This window comes from Phyllostomus discolor, chromosome 12 (genome assembly GCF_004126475.2).
Source record: "Phyllostomus discolor isolate MPI-MPIP mPhyDis1 chromosome 12, mPhyDis1.pri.v3, whole genome shotgun sequence".
NCBI classification, from domain to species: Eukaryota; Metazoa; Chordata; class Mammalia; order Chiroptera; family Phyllostomidae; genus Phyllostomus; species Phyllostomus discolor.
In genome coordinates, this window is record NC_040914.2 from 72,467,756 (window position 1) to 72,491,452 (window position 23,697).

General features: G+C 43.1%; 1 protein-coding gene across 1 annotated transcript in view; it reads left to right on the forward strand.

The window, feature by feature from the left end:
* Positions 1 to 23,697, forward strand: part of CDH13 (cadherin 13) — a 1,016,810-nt gene that overhangs the window by 631,807 nt on the left and 361,306 nt on the right. Inside the window, exon 6 of the mRNA XM_028501894.2 lies at positions 19,909 to 20,053. Coding sequence (XP_028357695.1) covers positions 19,909 to 20,053 — 145 coding nt within the window. The remainder of the gene's footprint in view (positions 1 to 19,908; positions 20,054 to 23,697) is intronic.

Below are 23,697 nucleotides of genomic sequence, written 5' to 3' on the forward strand. Positions count from 1 at the left end.
AGGCTTATCTATGTTGCGGTGTGTGTCCGTGCGTCCTTCCTTTTTATGGATGAATAATATTCCACTGCGTTGAGAGCCCCCCATTTCTGTTTATCCATTTACTGTCGATGGACATCTGGGTTGTATCTACATTTTGAGTCTTATAAATGGTGCTACTAATTGTGATGTGCATGATTTTGTGTGGACCTAAGTTTCATTTCTCTTGGGCATGTGACTAGGAGTGGATTTGGTGGGTCATATAGTAATTCTATGCTTAGCTATGTGCAGAGCTTCCAGACAGTTTTCCAAAGTGGTGTTAAGTTGCCCCTAGTAGAGTCCAAACTGCCCAGCATTATCTACCGGAGCCCCCCTGACCTGCCCACCCACCTCTCTGTCCCTGCCCCTGTCACTCTGTCCACTTCTCTCAGTCCACTCAGTCCCTCCAGCTTTTGTGCAGCCTTTCAAAGGCACAGGGACTTGCACATGCTCTTTTCCTCCTCTCCCTGGTCCATTTCTACCAGAGAGGCCCTCTCTGGAAACCCCCCACCTGCAATCTAAATGAAATCTCATTATGTCTTTCCTTGTTTAATAATTATTTACATGACACTCGTTTAATCCCACCAAATGATGGCTCTAGAGGAGCTTTAAAAATCTTAAGACTCTGTTTTTTAATTATTGTAAATCAAGGATCTTGTGTACAAATTGAAGTTTAATAGGGACATAAAACATTTGTTGAATGAATAAGTAATAATGAGAGAGAGAGAGAGAGAGAGAGAGAGAGAGAGGTTAAAGAGACCTCAAGTTGTCAAGTTGGGTTTATAATCTACATCAAAACTCTTATTTTCCTGGGGTATTTTCCTGCTCCCTCACTTGGCACTAAATGTTCTAAGTAAGGGTCAGAGAACATTTTCTTTAAAGGGCAGAGGAAAACTATTTTAGGCTTTGTGAGCCATGGAGATTTTTGCAGCTACTCAAATCTCTGGTTCCAGTGCAAAAGCAGCCTTGGACACTCCATGAATGAAGGTGGGTGTGTTCCAATACTTTGCTTACAAAAACAGACATCAGGCTGGACTTGAACTGGAATTACCAATGTTTGATTATCTTTGACCTACAAAATTTGCAGCTTCATATGGTTCAGCCTAACAAAACTCATAAGAAAAGGGAGATGTTAGATAAATTATGGTTCATTAGCACTTACCCTTTTCTCAGTTTTAACATGCTGCCCAATCTAGGCAATGAGGCTACATTCCCATTTTTCTCTCTGCATGGCCCGGAAGCTCCGGAAAGGGACATCATGAAATCATGAACAAAGTAACAAGTCCCACTGGCACTTTCACTCTGGGCTGGCCAGGATGCTTGGAGTTGGGTGGCACTGTGCCAGAAGGAACCTGAATGGTCCAGGAGATAGCCAAACGCAGGCTGATTATAACGTGCACGGTCTGTGCTCAGAAGCACAAAACCTGTGCACCAGTCTGGCGGGGGCGCGCATCTGGCCAAATGAGAGAAGATGAGGCAATCTGGGTGAAAATCTAGAAGAATCTAACAGAATGCATCTAATTATAATGGTCTTGTCTGGCTGTTTGAGGCATTTTCATGCACAAGCAACAAAATCAGGGAAGAGATGCTGAACTAGGGTTATAAGAATGGTAAGAGGAGATTTACGTAAGAAATATGAGGTCATTCCTGTAACTTGTATTGCCTCATTTATAAAGGCCGGAAAAGATGGGATCACTTGCTGAGCTAGAATTTATATTAAGTTCCACTTCCTTTATTTTCTTTCATTTAAATTTGCTTATTAGTAATATGTGTGTCAGAACAAAACCATATTCTATCAGTCATTGCCAAACAAGGAGTAATCCCATGTAAAACACATTTTCACACTTGAGACAGTTGTAACAACTTCACTGAACTTGGTTTCTTTCTCTGAAGTAGGCGGAATGTGCTTTTGTTGAATCCTTAATGCATCGCCTTTTAGTTGGGTTCACCCTCAGGGAATTCTCAAAAGATAGGTGTCACTTCTTTTTTGTCTATAGATTTTTCCTCCAGGGGAAAAAAGAGAGAGAAAGAGAGAGAGACTGCTATAGAAACCCATTGTTCATGTATTGCATTTACTGAAAACCCACTATATAAAAGGCAATGTCTGTGCTGTGGGAACCAGACAGACCACTTCCCTGTCCTCATGGGCTTGTGTTCTAGCAGGGCTGGCAGGCATTAAAGAAACAGCTGCATAGCCGGCCTCTCACAGCCAGAGTCTTAGAAACAATAGGGATCAGGGATGGGCTCCGGTGGAGGGATGACTACTTTGGACCAAGTGCTTCAGGAAAGCCTTTGTTTTGAGGAAAGACATGAATGAAATGGAGGAGCAAGTTATGAAAACTCCTTGAAAAGAGCATTGTAGATGAGGGAACTGAGTCTTCAAAGACTCTGAAGTGGAAATTCACCAAGGAGAATGTGTTGGGACTGGACTGTTCTGGTAGAGTGATGAAACATGTGGTCAAGGGCAAACCCAAGGCTCGTGTCAAGGACTTACAAGCCACAGTGAGGACTCAGGACGCAGTTGATGTGGGATGGTTTGGAAGCAGAAGAGTGTAACACCCAACTTACATTTGTAAGGTGACCTGGGAACCTGTGGGGTAAACAGAGTGTGGGTGCAAGAGCAGGGGCAGAGAGAGCAATTAAGAATTGCTCATATTAGCCTGGGGGAGAGAGGTGATGGCTGCACCCAGAGGGTACCGACAGATTGTCAGAGGTGGTCAGGTTCAGGACAGAGAAGGCAGAGCCAACAGGGCCAGTGGATGGGCTGGATATGGGTAAAGAGGATTGGGTGTCACTATATTGCCAGGCTTCAGGCCGCTTAGACATAGTAACTGCACCTCCATTCACCTAGGAGCTAATTTCAATTCCTCTCTTACAAGACGGTGTCTTAGTCTGACATGCTTAAGGACAAAATTGGAAAGACGGAAGGGGATGACTCAGTGGCATACTGGCGTTGATGAAAGTGAGGTGGTCTAATCATTTGTGTTGCTCATCACCATGATGGCCGCGTGCACAATAAACAAGTTTGTCCTGCTAGTCAAGCCGTGCCAGCCAGGGATGGCCTCTGCTGGGTCCCAGCAGCTGCAGTCCGATAACAAAATGAGGAGCCTTGAGCTTCCCCAGAGCAGGTTCTCCCAAAGTGCAGTCTTTAGGCCAGTGCGGCAGAAACACGAGGGAGGGTTTATCAGAGATTCTTGAGCCCCACGGAGAACCTACCCTACGTAGTTAATCCTGGGGCTGGGTCCCAGGACTCGGCAAGCCTCGATTTTCTAGGTGATTCCCATGCAAATTAAAGTTTTTTAATTGTGTTAAGAAAATACATAGCATACATTTTTCCATCTTAAATATTTTTAAGTGTACAGTTCAGTAGTGTTAATTTATTCCCATTGTTGTGAAACAGACCTCCGGAACCTTTTCATCCTACAAGTCTGAAACTTGATGCCCACTGAATAGACCCTTCCTTTTCCCCTCTCCTCTCAGCCCCTGATAGTCACTGCTCCCCTCTCTGGATCTGTGAATTCACTGACTTTAGATACTCCATATAAAAGGAATCATACCATATTTATCTTTTTTGTGACTGGCTTATTTCATTTAAAATAATGCCTCAAGGTTCATCCATGTTGTAGTAGTATGTAGCAGGACTCCCTTCTTCTCTAAAGCTGAGTGGTGTTCTGGTGTATATACACACCACGTTTTCCTTATCCATTCATCTGTCAATGGACACTTAGGCGGCTTCACTTCTTGATAATGTGAATGGTGCCGCTCTGCACATAGGGACCCAAATACCTCCTTAAGCCCCTGCTTTCAATTCTTTTGGATGTATACCCACAAGTAAGATGCAAATTAAAATTTTGAAAGCATTGTTCTCAACACAAGAGAGACTTTTGGAAATGGAACCGCTCTGGGTCTTGATTGAGGTGATGAATATAAACAGAAAACTAAATGCTCGGGCACATGCACAGGCACACACATGCACACACATGCACACACGAGTACCCACAACACAGAGGGAATCTGGACAAGACCCAGGACAACATGACTGTCAGTGCTCTGCGTGTGATGCTGCGTTACCGTTGTGCCAGCTGCTACTGGCAGGGGCAACTGGAGACAGTGCATGGCATCTCCGTGATTTCTCATGACTGTGTGTGCATAAAAATAATCTATGTCAAAATAAGTTTAACTTAAAAAGAAAGCATTTTCCTCACAGGTCTACAGGTTAGGGTGTGCCACTGACGAGGGGACCCGATCTGGAAAGGGAGTCTGGGAGAGGTGTACATGGAAGGGCAGGCATCCTCGACATTGTCCCAAAGGAGAAAGTGGAGCGGGAGCTGAGCCCAAACCGAAGTGCTAAGTGGACCAGAGCGGGGGTGGCAGTGCAAAGCCCAACAGCAGGACCACTACAGTGGAGATGGGGCCCTGGACCTTTGATGAGAGCCAGCAAAACAATGAGGCTACCTCAGAGCTGAACCCCCAGAGCATGGGCCTGGAGCTGGCCGCTGACCACCTTCTTCAGAGCACATTCCTTCTGGCAGCAGGGTGGGAGCAAGGCAGGAAGGTGAGACCTGGGCGGGGCCAGGACCTGAGCCAGGCCTACTCATCCCCAGGAGATCCAGACAGGGGACTTGCCCCCAAGAGGCTGACATTTCTTCTCGATTCTAAATGAGCTTCAGCTTCCTACTGGCAGCTTCTGCAACATCTCAAAGACTTTCCGTGGATGCTTGAGACTGTGAACCTTGATCAGGAGCAGAACGTTATAGGGACAGTTTCCTTGCTTCACAAAAACCTTTCAGGATACTGGCAGCTACTGTTTATTTAGCACTTGTTATAGGCCGGATTTTTGCTAACTGCTTTACAAACGTCATGTATTTCACCTCACAACAACCCTGTCAGCTGGTTTCCAAACTTCCATTTTAAAGGAAATTGAGATTCTAAGAAATAACTGAATAGGTTTCAAATTACAGAGCTGACAAGGGGTAAAAGTGAGGCTTGAAGCCAAGTCTCCCTGAATCTGAAGTCCCCGCTTGGAGCCCCTGGTCTCTCCTGGTTCTCACAATTTATCAGTGAGATTAAAAGTGCGGCTTCAGAGAAAGAGCAGACACTGATAACAGTGATGGTCCAGTAAATAAAGCTGATGAGGCTGAGTTCCGTATTATAAAATTCTGTCAAGTGCTTTGAGATGCCTTTTCATCCAAAGCTCAGAGACCGTGAAGACTGCAGCAGCAGCCGCTCTGTGTTGTCCCACAACACAGCTGGCCTCCCACACACCCGGTGTCAGCCCCGTTCTCGTGCCCGCCGTCCCCGCTGAGAGGTGCCAGAGGTCTGGAGTTCAGCAGACGCCGTGGACCCCGATTTGTAATAAACGATAGTGGATCTGTAGTCATTTTCTTTTTTTTTTAATATATATTTTTAAAGATTTTATTTATTTATTTTTAGAGAGGGAAGGGAGGGAGAAAGAGAGAGAGAGAGAGAAGCATCCATGTGTGGTTGCTGGGGGCCGTGGCCTGCAACCCAGGCATGTGCCCTGACTGGGAATCGAACCTGTGACACTGGTTCGCAGCCCGCACTCCATCCACTGAGCTACGCCAGCCAGGGGGGTCATTTTCTGAATAAGCTACAATTCCAAAATAAATTTTATAAATTCTTTTTAACTCTAAAATTAGCACATGCCCATTATAGAAAATCTAAAAAAGTGTAAAGAAACAAAGGGAAAAACCACCTACAGTAAAATCACTCAATATTTTGGGATGATGGGAAGATTATGTCTTTGCCTACTTGTCAAAAATTGCATATATAGTGCATACTATTTAGCAATCAGATATTTCACTTCATATCATGAACATTGTACTGTTGATATATTTTTCCATCCCCCAAAATGTATCTGTAACATAGTATTCTATTTGTGCAGATACTACAGTTTATTTCCTCAATATCCTGTTGGAACATTGTGTTGTTTCTAAATATTCTTATTTTAAGCAATGTTAAAATGAGTACACATATTACTAAATACCCCCTGCTCCCCATATAGCCCCTAAGTTAAATTTCTACAAGTAAAACCACATGTTTTCAAGGCTTGCGATGAATATTGACAAATTACATTTCAGAAAGATGTTTTAATATCATCAATAATGTATGAATTTTTTCCCTCACAAATTTGCAAAATACTGATTAGCAGATTTTTAAAATTATTTTGGCAATTTTATAAGGAAAAGCTATCTCATTTTAATTTTATATGTTTATTGCTTTTTTTTTTCTTGTTTTGCAAATTGTTGGGTTTTTTCTCAAATAATTTTAACCAGCTTTTTATTTTATTTTTTAAAATCACTGTATTGCTGTTCAGTTACACTTGTCTGTATTTTCTTCCCACCACTGCCCCGCACCCCAGCCCAACCCACCTCCCTCCCTTACTTCCCCCCTCCACCTTGGTTTTGTCCATGTGTCCTTTACAGTAGTTCCTGAAAACCCTTCTTCTCACTGTCTCCTCCCCTCTCCCCTCTGGCTGTTGTTGGATTGTTCTTAATTTCAATGTCTTGGGTTATATTTTGTTTGCTTTTTTTCTTTTGTTGATTATAAGCCAGGTGGTGAAGGACAAATACCATATGATCTCACCTTTAACTGGAACATAATCAGCTCTTTTTATATTCAGGATAGTAAGCCTCTGTTTTTTATAATGCAAATATTTTCTGTTCTCTATTTATTTTAGTTATACAAAAACAAGCACTTAAATAGTTTAACTCTCGCAGTAACTCACATAATAAGTTACGCCTTTAATACTGGTTTAGAAAGGCCTGGCTGCTCTATTTCATAAATATTCAATGGCTTTTTTCTCCTAATACTTAAATCCACCTGGAATTTATATGCTATACTTTAAATTTTTATATGTCAACCCTAATTTTTGGAGAACATGTTTTATAAACCACATTTTAATACTCACTTAACAACATGACTTTAAATCTGTAAAATAAAAAAGTATTTCATTTCCTTTATTCCTCTGAATTTCACTTTTGGAGAAGAAGAAGGGCAAGTGAAAATGAAATCCCCAATAATTTTCTCCTGTGGCTTTGTTTTCAAAAGTATTATGCTTCTCATCTTTGTACAGAAATCCTCTTAATTCTAGTACATAGCTTTAATGAATCTGGCATAATTCCAACATCCATGATTTATATAAATTCTACTTGAACCAATTAAATATTTCAGTCTGTGCCCCCTCTTGGGATAGAGGATATTCACTGGGACTTTACTCAAACTGCTTAAATAACTACTTTTAATATCTGCATAGATTTCTTCCACATAATTAAAGCTATTAATTAATTAATTATTAATTAATCAAAAGTTAAGTCGAAAAATGTTCTCAAAGTCCAGTGTGGTCATGAGCAAGCATACATAAGAAAAAAATTTTTAAGATTTTATTTACATTTTAGAGAGCGGTGAAGAGAGGGAGAAAGAGAGAGAGATAAACATCAATGTGTGAATGCCTCTTGCACAACCCCCATCTGAAAACCCAGCCCGCAACCCAGGCATGTGCCCTGACTAGAAATAGAACCAGTGACCTTTTGGCTCACAGGCCGATGCTCAGTCCACTGAGCCACACCAGCCAGGGCAGAAAAAGAAATTTATTATGTTTGGGAGAAAACAAACTTTAAAATTTCAAATTGACAAAGGAAGTACTATAGCTCTAAGCAGAGCAAGATTTTCAAAGAGCATTTGATAATCATATCAAGATCTTTAATCAATAATCTAACAAGTATGAAACTTTCATTGCCCCTTCGATCATTTTTAGAGAGAGCTGTAAACACTACATTCAGTCCATTGGGGGAAATTACGCCCAGTGCAAACGAAGGGGGAGGATTGCTACAGAAAGCTAAAGGTACCTTTTCCCTGAGAACTCTCCAGGAGTTGGTTCATAATGAGATTTAACTTTGATAAATGAATAAAGCTAAGAAAAATAAGCAGAAGTGCAGTGATTAGTGTCAAAGAGAAATCTGGATTACTGTAATAGAAAAGCAATTTCAAAAGGGTAATGCCAGACAAAGAGGAATTGAATCGAGGGTACTGCATCTACTTTTACAAAAGTCTAAATAAGGTCTATTGGAAGTGAATGAATGTCAAGGTCACCTAACCCTCTTCTGATCTAACGAGCCTTTGTTTAGAATTTCCTATGTGTTGGGAATTGTGCTATTCGTGCTCATTTATCTCTTTACTACTTTAACAACAACAATAACAAAAAGCCCTGAGAGTGCTATTCTAAATAAGTTTGTTACTCAGGCAAACTGAGACGACAAAGTGAAGTCACCTAATAAGATAAAATCGCCATGTGTCCCTGTTTGTCTAGGACAAACTTGGTTTGTACGTATTGTTTCAGTGTAATTGTTAATAGTACCTACTTAGACTCTAGAATGTGTTCCAGTTTGAACAATTAATTATGTGGTCCAATTGCTGCTGTAATGAGTAACCTCAAATGTCGTGACTGAAAACAACACAAATTTGTTATCTTGCATTTCCAAAGACAGTGCGCTAAAATTGATGTGCCAGCAGGCCTGCATTCTCCTGTAGAGGCCACAGAGGAGGGCCCCCACCTTTTCTAGTTTTAGTGACTGCCTGTGCTCCTTGGCTCCCGGCCTCTTCCTCCAAGCCCAAAGCCAGCCATGGCAGCTCAAGACCCTCCTCAGATCATATCACTCAGACTTTGTCCCCTCCCTTTCCCTTGAGGACCCTTGTGTTTCCATTTGGACCCATATAGATCATCCAGGCTACTCTTCCTATTTCACGGTCAGCAGATCAGCAACCTTAATTCCATCTGCAATCTTAATTCCCCTTTCCCACAGAACCTAACATAGCCCCAGGTCCTAGGATTAGGGCATAACAACCTCTGGGAAAGCCAATTCACTGTCAGCCACAGCCACTCTATAGGTAGCAGAGCCAGATTTTGAAGGCAGGCTTTCTGATTCAAGTCTAGTGTAATTTCAGTGATCCATGAGGATGTCTTTGGTAGAAACACCTTGTTGGATCTTTGTGAGATGTTGGGACGTGGGAAGAGTATGAAAATTTCAAACAAAAGGCCAATAAAAATATCAGTGCTTTCTTTATTCAAGGCACTTAATTAGCCATAGGAGTAATATCTAGAAAATAGTGTCCCTGCCTTGGGCCACAAGTATACTCTTATCTACATGCAGAATGCATCCGTCTCTACCAAAGGGACTGTAATAAATGAACGTGAGACTATGTTAATTAAACGTGTAAGAACTCAGATGCAACAAGTAAAGGCAATTTAAGTTTCACATTAATCAAATATGTTAGGGTTAGTTTTATTATTTTCTTTTTCTTATCACAACAAACATCATATCTATAGTGGAAAATACTGTTTAGAAAAAGATGTTCCAACCACTCTCAATCCTTAAAGATCGTCTGTTATAAATAAACTCATAACAGCATACTTTCACAAAAGTCCCTGTGGGCTTCCTCATTTCCATGGTATCTTCACAGGGCTCTTTTCGTGCTGTTAACATCCTTGAGGGTCTCGAGACATGCCTGTGCTTCCAAGCTGCCTTCTGGGAAGGTGGCATCAGGTGGGGTTCCCACCAGCATGGAACCTGCAGCTTATTGTCACAGCACTTCCACGGTCACTGGGTCTCATCTCTTCTTTCTCCTTGTCCACTAGGAAGGCAGATGCAGGCATCTTATTTTTCATATGTACTTCAAGGTTTCATGTGAGCCTCGGTGTCTGACTTGCAGTCATGTTTAATTGTAAATGTCAATATTCGCTAGACCTGTGTGTTTCTCTAATTGCTCATGGTGAACTTCCAGGTAATATTTTGTATTTATGGCATTACAACTATTTTCAATTGTCAAAAATAAAATTTGGCAGTGAAGGGATGAAACCCACCTTTGTGACTTTTAAACTAGTCCGGTAGAAGTTCCTTAAAGAGGTATTTCAGAGATAGTGCGAACTGCAGCATCCATGTCAGGACACGTTTTAGTGCCCAGAGAGGTACCTTGGAGGGGACCCATTCATGAAGGTAGAAGACATCTGTGTCCAAAAGAGAGATTGAGTCACGGTATGTTGGAGTCGTGGCTCATATTCTCTTTACTTTATGTGGTCAAAAAACATGTGGCTGAAGAACACCTGTGCACACGCACAATCAGCTGAATGTTTACTGCAACATCTCAGATAAGTAATTCACTGTGGGTGTGTGGGTGTGTGTGTGTGCGTGTGTGTTATGTTTCGTTTGACTGCTTGGCCTGAAGCAGAACCATCAGAGTTCAAAAGGTCAAAGTGTTTCTAAATTGTTTTACTTCAAAACGACTCAGGAATCCATACACTGTGTATGTCATGCTTTGTTTCTTATTCCATTGATCCGGGTTTCACATCTGTTGCTTGGGTTATCACATATTATACAAAGTATTGGCTTTTCGGAGCCAGCTTCTTCATTTTGGCCTTCACCCAAAGAACATTGTAGCATGTTTTGTTTTGCGCCAGTTCATCCCTTTGGGTTAGATCACAGTATCAAATTTTGTCTGACTAAATTGTATCTTTCATAAGCAGATGAGAGGATGAGCCAAATGAAGGGCAAGATGTTAATAGTTTGTTGTGATGCTGAAGGCCAGTGTGCTTGTACACGCTTTGTAATTTGGTTCATTATGTTTCTATTCTTTCACAAAGGATTCTTGTCTGTGCATTAAGTACTGCTCATTTCCATTATTATGGTGCATTAATTGCTTTGAAAAGTCATCAGTTTGCATGTTGTGACTTGATAGTTCACACCTCTGGTGGAGATGCCCCCAAGATACGGAAGGAGTGAAGAGGAACCAGGATGCTGGGATGCCGGGAAGGGTGGCTGGGCGTTCCCGAGCTCACACTTCAGCAAAGCTACTCTGGCGACTTAGTTTCTGCTTTGGCTCCCGTAGGGTTTCGTTACCTGCTCCCTATTTCAAAGGTCAAGCCCCTGTCCTCCTGCACACAGGACTCAGGAGATCAGCACCCACAGCCTGGTGCCCACTGAGCACAGCTCCCAAACAGGAGTGATTAGCTCACAGTCCTGTAGTGCCTACCTGTCCCCACCCTTGGAGGAAGTACTTTTGCTTTAAACAGATTAGGGGTGATGGGTATATACTGTTCCTTCCACATGCACCATGGTCATTTGAGAGCTAAATTTATAAGAAGGACAACTCTTTTTTTTTTTTTTCAGAATGTCTGAGCATCACTAAAGGGAGCACATAGAGCCAGGCAGCCCTGTAACATCCCCAGCCAGTCCCATGGGCAGGGTGTAATAGGGGACACAGTGGCTCACAGTGCATTTTAATATGTATTTTCACGTGTATTAGGAAAATGTTGTAATAAGCTTATCATCGCCTAATTAATGGATAATTTTGCCTCAGATGGGACAACAGTGAAACATAGCAATCAATAGTAAAACTTCTTAAGTAGATTACAAGTTAGTAAAGGGAATAAAATAAAAATGTAAGGAAAGATCATGAAAAAGTATTTAGCAAATAAGAACATCGTGGGGGAAAGCTTGATTCTGAAGTCAGGCCTGACTTTGGATCCAGCCAGCTCACACCCCGGGCCCTTTGGACCGCAGACCCGGAACTTCAGTTGTGAGTTTTGTGCAGTGGCTCTTTCTCTAGGCCGCTTCGAGCCTAATGTGACAGTGCTTTAAAAGCCTAGACATGTACCGAACACAAAATAAATACTGTTCCCTTCTTTTAAAAAGCAAGTAATCAGTTAATGTGCTTAGGTATTGTTTACCACTGTGGTTCCTGTTCGTGAGTTAAGACGGCCTGTAGTCAGTGGAATCAGGACTGTCAGCCCTCGTGGGCCAGGGAGGGCGAGAAAAGACAGATGGGCAGAGCTGAGGCCAAAACTTTGTACTCTGCTCTCTTAAAGAGGCATTACCTCCTCAGCAGAGGGCTGTGCGCAGTGAGGATTACATCAAGTGCCTGTTGTGTGCCAGGCATTGGATGTCAGCCTCGGGGATTTGCTAATGGGCAAGAACATTCGCCATGCCTCTGCCTTCCCAGGGCCAGATGGAGAGGCAAACGCTAATTGAATTGTCACACAAATAAATAAACGATCACATATTATTATGAAAAATGTTATAAAGCAAGATTCTGGTACCATGGGAGCACAAACCAAGGATGCTGTAGCTGGTGTGGAGGGTAACGGAGGCTCTTCTGTGCCCGCAGTAGCCCACAGAGACCAGAAGGATGAGTAGGGGCTAACGGGGGCTGGGGGGACAGCAGACAGGGCGCTCATGCTTGCCAGGGGGGCTGCATGTGAAAATCCCTGTGCTGAGAAGGAATGGGAAGAGTTGGAGGAACCAGAAAAAAGTTGGTGTACATGGACAATAAGGAGGAAAGAGGATCTCTGTGGCATGGAATGGGTTTGGAGCAGTGGTCTGGGCCCAAATTATAAAGACTTGTCAAAGTAAAAGAATGCTTTGTTTATCCTAAGAGTGATGAGAAATGACTGGGAGGTGTCTGCACATAACAATTTGAAAAGATGCCCTGGAAGCCTGTTTTAGTCAGTGTTCTCCAGAGAAACAACCAGTAGGAGAGATACCGTGTATATGTAGTATAAAAATACACAGGAATATACAATATCAATATCAATGTAGGAATCTCTAAGATGAATGTATATAAACTGGCATATTCATGTGAGGAGATCAATCATAGGGAATCGACTCACACAGCCATGGAGGCTGAGGAGTCCCAGCATCTGCATCGGAAAAGGCAGGCCCAGAGACCCGGTGGTGTAATCGGTCTGAGTCTGAAGGCCTGAGGGCCAGCGAAGCCAACGGTGTAGATTCTCGCCCCCGTCTGAAAGCCAAGGGCAGGAGAAGACCGATGCCCCAGCTCACCCAGTCAGGCGGGAAGAAAAGGGAGCGGATGCCTCTTTCCTTTGCCTTTGGTTCTACCCAGCCTCTCAGTAGATTGGGTGATGTTCACCCAGCATTTGCAGGTGGATCTGTTTTACCGAGTCTGCTGATTTCAACGTTAATCTCATCTGGGAACCCCTCACAGACACACAGGAATAGTGTTTACTGTGGGCACACTGTGACCAGTCAAGTTGATGCGCTGATGACCCATCACCTCCCTTACAGAACAGACTGTGGTGGTCAGCGGTGGTCGCAGGGGTAACCATTAGGTGCCTGTTGCAGTGGTCTGGTGAGAGGTGACAAGCCAATCTGAGGAGGTAACAAGGGAGCTGGAAAAGATCCTATATAGAGGGGGCAAAAAAAAAACCCCAGAATTGTCTTCTGGAGGGTGGACCCCTTATAGTACAGGCTTCCCTCGCTACGGAGTGTTCTAGGAACTCACCTCTATCAGTGTACCAGCTGGCATTTTTGTGAGAGGCTGTGTTCAGCTTCAGTGAAATTTTTTTGAAGACTCTTTCAACATGTTTGCCCATTTCATGATGGGTAAATTACGAGCGCACCTGCCTACACTGTGTGCTGAGCGTTCAGCAGTTTTTGACCAAAAACCAGCACGATCCCCATGCCCCACCCTCCCTATTCACCAGATGTCACCCCAAGTGACTATGTTTTATTTCCCCAATAAAAAAAATTCCTCAAAGGGGAATGTTTTGCCAATGTAGAAGAGGTAAAACAAAAAACAGCAGAAGCACCAAAAGGCATCAAAACTGACAAGTTCAAAAACTGTTTTGAGCAGGGGGAAAATGTCCCACTAGGTGTACTGTATCAAATGGAGCACCTTTGAAGGTGACTGAAGTTTCACATGTAAGAATACATACACAATTTTTCCATTAAGAAATTCCAGGGTTTTTGGGTCCCCCGTCATATTTAAGAGATTCGGGATTATAGACAGGACTGGTTAACAGAGTGGATGGAGATAGGAGAGAAGCTTCGTCTGAGAAAGAGGATGGCTTCAGAGTCGCTGCTTTCGTCCCAGGGAGAAGGACCGCCCCCTGGACAAAGTTCAGAGCAAAATTATCAGCTTGCAACTGCATTGACCATACTTTCTGTTGCTTGCACATCCTTGCCTCCAATAATTCCATTTAAGGGTATTTTGATTAAACACTTTAAATGTAAAATAGTTCTGCCTTCTCTAGGAAAAGCTGAAGCTGGTCCTTTAAAACCGGGCAGTACGAGGTGACTTGAACTGCAGAACTCACTTTATGTCGGGCACCGTCACATGTCCTTTTCACGTAGTCTGCACAACGACCCTGTGAGGCTACTGCGTAGGCTCTTGTTGATACCAGAGAAACTCAGGTGCCTGCAGGTGTGAGCCTGGCTCAGAGCCTGTGTCCTCCACATCAGGAGGACTGGCTGTTTGCTCCTGAATCCAGGTCCAGTGCTCACTCCACAACCCTTCAGGGCCCTCTACTCAGGCTTTTGGGGTGTGAACCCCTCAACAGTTTTTCCCTCCCTCACTCCCACTGAGACCAAAGGTCTCCCTCTCTTTCCCCTTCCATGATGGGCTGAGCTTTCCAACGAATGGATAGGATACCAGTAACTCCAGAGTCTTGCAAAGTACTGGCTTAAACTAGATCCCTGACAGGCTCCATAGATGCCCCCTAGGCCCTCTAGTGATAACACTCAGTTAGTTTCCCCATCCCGGGGGTACTGCATCTCAACGGGAGAGAAGACACTGCCCAGCGGGGTGCAGAATCACACAGGCTGAGGCAGGACCCACCCCCACCCTGGTGCTCCATCCCCCTTGTGAGGTTCCCGTCTCCAGGGCCTCTCCCTTTTCTTTCATTTTCTGCAGCTTTTCACTTATCAGTTGGTAAGCAGCTCCTTTCTCCCTACTTTCTGTTTAATAACTTTATAGAAAGTCATCTGACAAAATGCACTTCAAGTGTCCATTGTGCACAGCTGAAGATCAGAGAACTGGAAAAATTGATTTGTGGTATGTGTTTTACATCTATGTGTATGTGATGTGTGTGTGGTGTATGTTTGTGTTTTTATGTCTGTCTCATGTGTATGTTTCCATGTGTTTGTGTATGATGTCTGTTGTGTTTATATGTGTGTGTGTCTGTGTGTCTGTGTGTCTGTAAAAAGGCTTCTCCAGACTGATCCACAGAAAACATCTACCCTGCCCCGCCTGCGTGTTTGGAGGCGACAAAGGAGTCCACATGTGCAGTGCAGTCCTAGCAGGTGGTTCGACACTGCCTGCTGTTTGGAACTAATTTTCATGCATCTGAACCTGGGAATGCTGTTCCCAAGCTCCACAAGGCCCTTGGGCCTTCTTCTCCAAACCCTGCGTCACAGTTCAGCTTCACACAAACAGTAATGTACACTCGAATCCCATAAAGACGGGATAAAAAGCCAGGGCTGCCCAGTCAGTTCTGAGCAGGACCTGACAGTCAGCATTTCTAGGTCCCAGCAGAGGCCAGGGCTGCGGGTCCCAGGACTGCACTTTGCACAGCAAGGTCCTAGAACACACAGCACAGAGGATGGTCAAATGCATCGCTGTTTCAGGCTGCTTGCCATAGTGGAAGTTACTAGGCACTACTTTGTGAAACCCAGGCAGCTGTTTCTAGACACAATTTATTGAGCATCTTCTCTCTTTCTGGTTCCACAATAGACCTTTTTATATGTCACCCCTCATTATTCCCAAGAAGATCAGCCACTCAAACTAAGTCCTCAAGTCCTGGAAGGTGGTATAGAAATAGTCAGTGAAAAGCTGGGTGATTTCCATTTCCTTTCAGAAATTACTCCATTTCTTTCTGCCAATGGCCACCTGTTTGTTTTTCTCGCAGTAGGTATCTACAAATGGGCGTCCCGCTTCAGACAAAGATCAGTGATGAGAATGCCTCCCTGTGAATACATCCCAGTTTGTTTAGTTTCTGGAGCCCCAAACACAGTCCCTAGAATAGATGTTGAGACTCAAGGGAAACAAACCTTGTTCCAGTCTTTTTAGACGAAGGATGTGTGTGTTTGGGTATTTCAGTTAAGAAGAGGAAAGGAAGGTAAGAACATCATCAAACACTTATGCTCTGATACTACAAGTCCCGTCTGAAAGTTAAAGGGCCCACTTCAGAAAGTTTAACTGTGGATCTGACCTTCATATGAGAACAGTATGAGAACTCACTGGAATGTCAGATTTCCTTAAGTAAGTGATTGGGTAGTAAGGTCATATTTACTAATAATTTCTTCATGCATGCTAATTTTCATCCACATTACTAATATGCCTTTTGAAAAATGCATGGACTACTTAGTAAGGCACTAGCATTTCCTATTACATATTTTATTCAATCTACTGTGGTTTCCTTTATTAGGAACAAGCTTGATATCATTTTTTTCCTCTTCATCTCTGCTTACCCAGCAATTCACAAAGAAAATGCCTTCTTTTCTCACTTTGCCCAAATTGTTTTATGCAAAGAATGTTATGACAGAATAAACTTTAGTCTACTCCAATGGAATTGAGTAACCCCAATTATGTGCCTTCATCTTGCACCAGGACCAGCCCTAATATAATGCTAAGCTTGGAACCATTGCACTTGCTGCCTAAAACTCTTTTCTATGCGTTTTTGTATGGCTAGCTCCGTCTGCTTTGTTGTTATTGAGGTCTCAGTTGAAGAGTTCCTCCTGTGATAAGTGTGTTCTAGGCAGTGTCTGAGAGTCTGCAGACGGTCTTCCAAAACAAGCCATAAGCTATTGTATCTAGAATAGGTATTTCCCTTGTGAACACATATTCACATACACTCTCTCTCTCAATCACCCTATAGTCCAAGCTTTAGTGTCCAATAGAACTCCGAAATGGTAGAAAGATTCTGTGTCTGCATTGTCCAATATGGTAGCCACTACCTACACATGGCTATTCAGCTCTTGACTGTGGCTAGTGTAACTGAAGAACTGGATTTTTCCTTTGATTTATCTTGATTTAATTTAAATTTAAGTAGCCACATGTGGCAAGTGGCTGCCATCTTAGACCATGTAGCTTTAATATATCAACCTGTTTCATCCCCTTGTATCCCTTATCTCTAACTAAAATGACCTTACTCACGTATTTTACATCGCTCTTCATCTGTCTCTTCAGGCCAGAATGTCTTTTCTGTTAACAGGCGGATAGCCGACACTCAGCACAGGGACTGACATGCAGTAAGTCCTCGATGAAATTTTATTCAATCGACTCTAAAATTAATAAATGCCCCTTAAGAGCACTTTGTTGTTTTTAAGCACTGTGCGTCTAGTGATACTGTTTTCCACTGAGTAACCCAGGAGTCGAACTCTGGGTACTGGTATAACATAAAATACTATCAGGTTGTTTACTTACATAATTTCTTTTATGAGATTCAGCTCAACATTTTTCTCTCATCCTAATCAATTATATATTCTCCGTATCTGTCTGTCTTTCCATTATGTTGAAACAGATCTGGAGTCTGCCCCACCCAGTTCTAATACATTGGCATATTTGGCAAATGTGGGTTTTGTTCCAATATCCTACTTGTGGCTTCTTACACTACCCAAGTCTTGTAGAAAGGGGAGGTGTTGGAGGAGGTCATCAGGAGGGTGTGACCGCCATTTGACCTATGAGTTGGACCCGTACAGTTGGAGACTCCTGACCCCCTCTCCTGTCCATTGTATGTCCTGCCCACCATTCCCGCAGTGTGAGCTGTTTTCAAGGTCATAGCCTTGATATAGTAAGGTATTATTGAGACTATATGGATGGCGTATGAGATTGAACCCAGGTTTAAGGTCTCTACATAAACTTTTAACATTCCGGTAGGTGCGCACAGAGATCTACTTGTCTGGCAATCGCCCAGCATGAGCCTCGTACGTAAGTTCCCTTGCTTATTAAACCTACCACCTACCAGTCTGGAGCGGTGCCTCTCTCCTAGATGTCTCCGTGGCCTCTGAGTGTGGGAGCCAGTTTGTGAACAAACAGGAAGCTTAAGATTCAGACCCAAGATACATGTCTTTAAACAGGTTTTTTTGGTTAAGTTAAACTTAAGTCTTTGGCTATTTTGGGAGGACAAAAGTCCAGACATTCATTATTGCATGAAATTCCCCAATGTTTTGTTATAATTACTTTTTCTTTAGCAGTATTCTCATAGTAGTTTTAAAAAGTAGCATGAAAGTATAAAAGTGAGCTCTATTTAAGACTCTCTTTTTATGCAGATGTTAAATGGCTCCGCCCCGTCAGTTTCTTAATAATTAAGGTACACATGCATTATTTTGTCTGTCCCAGGAATCAAAGTGTGTGTGTGTATGTGTGTGTGTCTGTAAATTTGCTAGTGAAAAAATTAAATAATGAAGAAAAAAATGAAAAATACATCTCTCTACCCAAACATACCTGGGTTTATTTTTGCCAACTAAGTTCAAATTCTGTCTATATGTATATGTCATATATATATGATGCACAAGTTACTTTGTGTATTTTCATACAATATTCTAAGTAAATAAACAAGGTTTGATAATTATTTTATCTAATGGCTGTATCTAGTATGTTGTTACACAAACATTCATTCAACTAGTCCCCTTTCACTGGACTAATGGATACTGGTGTCATGTCATTACTAGCAATAACACCACAGTAAACACCTCGTACTTTCATACATGTAGTGCAGCCTAACTCGGAGAAAACCAGGAATGGCATCTAAATGGAATAAAGCATATGAGTTCTTCATCGCTTTTGTGGAATGTTGCCATGCTACTCTCCAAAAGGACGATACCAATCTACAACATCATCACATGGGGTGCAACTGTGCAGATTTGTAACCAAAGTGCTTTTTTTAATTTTCCTACATTGGGCTAGTTTTTACAATAACGTAGATAACAATAATAGTAACAACAAAAGCAGGAGCTAGTACTCTTGAGATATATTATGTGACAAGCATAAAATGCTTTAGAAACATTGCTTTTATAGTGGTTAAAATGTAATATCTGGAGACTGATTTCATGGGGTCAAGTCTAGACTCTACCGTATAATCTCCATTTGCTTTTATGCGCCCCCCGCAAGAGGGTCATAGGGGTTACTGTGAGGATCATGTGAGCTAATATAACAGAGAGCCTAGGTAAGCACTGGATAATAATTGGTCATTATTCCTAATCATAAGTGTTTTTAATGTTGTGCTGGGATTCCAGCTGCCGAGGCCCTTTCCCAAGGATTCCAAGTACAGACACCCTTTTCTGGCTGAAATACGCACCCAGCTCTGCTGCAGGGACCACCGCTCATTTCCAGGGAGAAATGTTACTGCCACTGCCCGGTTCAATCAGGCTGGACTTGGCTCAGAAAACGAGAGCAGAAGGTTACTGTGATTCACTGGGAATGTCATGACATAATTCCCTGTTTCCAAGACAATAAAGCTGGTGTTTTATGCTCTTGTTTTCTTCATCCTTGAGCTCTGAAGATAGTTTCTTCTGTACTGAGAGTGTTTCATGGAATTGGGAAACCCCACTGTTGATTATATGGGCCTGGTGGGCAGGAATCCTGACATCTCATTGAGGACCCAGTGCACGCCTCCCTCGCCCCAGGAGGGCTCTCTGCACATACCTACCGACCTGCATTTCCCCAAACATCACCATAAACACTTTCAGTTATTTCCTAATGAACTCTGTTCATAACTGCTTAGTCAATTATTTTTATTAGCATAACATTCCTTTTAAGCATAATGATGTTGGAAAAACAGAAACAATATAAGCACATTTAGCTATGACTGATTGCGAGTGGGGTTTTTTGGAGTTTCTTTGCAGATTTGATAAATTAATTGTAAATTTCCCAAGGGGGACCTAACCCGAATTGATCTTTGTCTTTTATTCTCTAATGTTTAGTTTCTATTCTAGTCCCAGTGACTACCCATTGAGACCAAAGTTTGAATATTGCCAAGGGCTCATTAAATTGCTGATATAACCTACTTTCTCCAGAGAACCTGATTTCAATTTTCATAATGAATTAATACCTCTTTCTCCTCCAATCTCTTTGCTGCTACAGCTATTTGTGGAGACCACTGATGTCAACGGCAGGACTCTCGAGGGGCCAGTCCCTCTGGAAGTCATTGTAATTGATCAGAATGACAACAGACCGATCTTTCGAGAAGGCCCCTACGTTGGCCATGTCATGGAGGGATCACCCACAGGTATGTTAAGTTGGCTTATCATTAGCATGATGGCTTGGGAGGTGGCATACTCTGGTCTTTGGGGATTCTAGAGACTGTCTCACCGCCGCTCCAACTTGTTGTGGGTATGCATCAGCGCTGACACATGATTTCCCTGGATGGAAGCAAGAGCTGGAAAGATGCAACTCAGGGCATGACTGGGGTGTTGCAGACTACAAAAAACATCCCCCCTTGTCTCTGAAGGTGATCCTTCAAGGACGACCGACATCTAAGTCTTCCACGTGTGGCTGCTGTCGGGCACCCTGTAAACCCCCAGCTCACCCCTGTGCGGGCCCAAGGCTGAGCTCTGTGACACAGTGGCGCTGTGGAGAAAATGAAAGTCCCCACTGCAAGCTCCTCCATTATTTCCTTTCATAACTGCATTTTAATCAGAGCCACTTTGGGGAAAATGGGTAGGACTTTCCTCGTCTTTCTTTAGATGGGCCTGGTGAAACCTTTGTCTTCAGTCAAAGGGCCAAAGGCAAGACATTTATTCCTCTCCCTGGAAGTACTTGTCCCTACTGTTATGGAAATGACTCAAAGTTACTATGGAGCTCCTTTTATCTTTTTCCCACAGTTAACCTTTCTGTTGGGGAAGGTTTTACAATTTAAAGCTCCCCTTTCTGGCCCAATAGATACTAATTAAAGCATTCTCTGTCCAGGAGCAGAAATCAGTCCTAAGTACAATGCTTGAGAAAGTAAAAGGCAAAGAGAAAAATTGCTATTATAAGCCTGGGCTTTGATTTTAAGCTTTAAAATGCATTTGAGTGAAAAAGTGACATATTAAATGTATCACCATGGCTGTGTCTAGTTATGCCAAAACAAGCGAGAGTCATTCTGCAGGCCAGACGGGAGGTGAGAACTTGAGAACTGCTTTGACTGGTTATTCCCCTCACCCCTTGGCTGAATTGTTGGGATGTATCAATAACATGTACATACATGAGGTGCTAGAAGTGTTGTCATGGTAACCTGCCTAGACTACCAGGTGAATAATTGTATGTAAGGTGCCTACAACCTCCCTTCAGCTTCAAGGAGCTGGGTCTCTGTGTATTTCATCCGATACCCAGGGGCAGACTTGAATGCATTCTGTTAAAAGGAGAGGGATTTCCTGTGTGTGCCAGGGGGCAGAGGAGTGAAATCAGCTCTGGAGAGGGGAGAGTGGGCAGGCAAAGGTGGGTCGGATCACTTCAGGGCAGAGTGTCCCTCTGGCACCTCTCAGTTGGCTGCTTTTGATAGACAGGTGGCTTCTGGTGAGGGAGACCCTGGACTTTGGGTTGGATGTTTACAGAAATCTTAAACAAGCTGATGTTCAGAACAAGTTAGGAGAGCCGATAGGGAAAGCTATTCAAGGGGCCGGAGTTTGAGCACAGCAGAAAAATGATTCTCCATTTCCATCTGTGGTACCCGGGCTTTGTTGATGAGTGACTAGAATTCAGGATGGGCTGGAAAGTGTTCTAAATGTAAATGACAACGTGACATTGAAGGCGGTCATGAGCATGTGCCTGTCTTTGTATATTATACGTGCGTACGATTAGACGATGTTCGATTTTCCTCCCGCTGTGCCCTATCTCAAAGTTTCAGAAAGAATTTCAAATTTTAATGGTGTATATACATGTCATATTTTCAGAGAAGATGAAATCCTATATGTATGTTGAATTTCTTAAAGCACAAAGCAATTTGCTTTGGGTGGTTGCATCTACAGTAGAACGTAAACCATCTCAAATTTCTGTTTATAATTGGAAATATTCTATAAAAATACATAAAGTCTTGGATATCAGTATGGAGTAGCTTCTTCTCACTATGTGGAATTTGGCCTGAATCATGGTTTGTTTTTTTTTTCACCATCCTCTGCGTTTGACTATAAAGCAGGAATTGGAATGGAGTCAAGTCAAATTTGGGGCTAAAATTTGGAAATGCTGTGAAAAACTTTTAGCGAGAAAATCACTTAGATCAGGGGTCCTCACCCTCCAGACCATGGACTGGGACTGGTCCAGGCCTGTTAGGAACCAGGCCACGTGACAGGAGGTCAGCTTACTCGAAAGCATCCCCTAACCTGTCTGGAAAAATTGTCTTCCACAAAACTGGTCCCTGGTTCCAGAAAGGTTGGGTATTGCTGACTTAGAATATTTAGCGTGCCCTGCAGGAGCGCTCAACATGAGGACAGCGGGAATCTGGGAAGGGTGGTGGTGTCCCTTTTCTAATCTCCCCCGCAACCTTAACCATATATAACAACAAATGCAGAATCCTATGTATTGTAGCCATTGTTCTGGGTCCACTTTACAGAAGAGAATGCTGACCTTGGACAGAGTTCAGTGACTTTGCCCAGTTGACACATAATCAGGGCTCAACCTGTATCATCTACCTTCAAATCATGTGCTCTTTCAACTGTCCCCAAATCTTCATGGTGAAAATGGCCATCAAACCATGGCAGCATTTCATGAGCAGCTGCTGTGTTCTAAGACCTTCACATGCACTGTATCCTCTCCTCCTCTATACCATGTCCTACCCCAAGAGGTGGACACTACGCTCCCATCATCCATATAAGCAAACTGAGTCTCAAAGAGGTCCAGGAACTTCCCCCAAATCACAAGCTGGTAGATGAGCCAGAGTCTAGGTTCATGTCTCTAGCTCCAAGACCCAGGCTCTTTCCCATGACTGTATTGGAGTCATCCACCTCCTCTCACATTCTTCATAATGGACTCTTTGCAGGCCCAGCTGGGGGAAAATCAGGTGAACTGATTTAGCTCCTGAGAGAAAGCGACCAGCTCTCTGCCCAGTTATGCAGGCTCATTGAATCACTTTTAAGACACGTGAGCTGTTGTGCAGTCTTTGGGGTTAAACAGCATTAAATACGGGGTCCTTGTCCTCCTTCACCTCACTCACTTCTGAGTCCACATGGCCAGGGCTGTGACCTGTACAGCCTCCCAGAGCCCCACGCTCACATTATTAAGTTCTGCCATCACCATCTTAAAATCCTTAACAATTGCTGAGCAAGGGGCCCTGCATTTTCATTTTGCACTGAGCTCTGTAATGCTGGAGCTGATCCTGTGTCTAGCACGGTGGCCTTGAGCTGGGTTTGATGCACCACTCACCTGCTTAACAAGGTGAGACCTCTGGAAAGTTACTGAACCTTCTAGAAGCCTTGTCTATAGATGAAGCGGATACAATACAGCACCTACCCTTGAGAACTATATGCAAGGATTAAATGAGAGAGTGTGCTCTACTCAGTGTTTAGAACATAATAAATGTTCAAGAAATGCCAATGTGTTGTTAATGCTGCAATCATTATTCTGGCAGCAGACCCCTAGGAAGGTAAGGCAAAGGGACATGCAGCTTGTGTGAAGGAACATTCATCTCCCAACATATCAAGCATCATTTTCATGTTCCAGCGAACCCAGGTGCCATCAGCACCAATCTATCACAGAGGAAGGTCACCTGTATTTATCTGTCTGTGCAGACGGGAAACCATTTCCTGCTGCTTAGCATTACGCTTTAGGATAGTGTTCTGGGAAATCATTACTAGATGAAGGAAGAGCAACAGACGGTGATGGTCTTTGAACTTGGCACATTATAACCTGTTCCTTTGGTGGAGTCACAGGCATTGATTCATGGGACCTAAGCCCAGG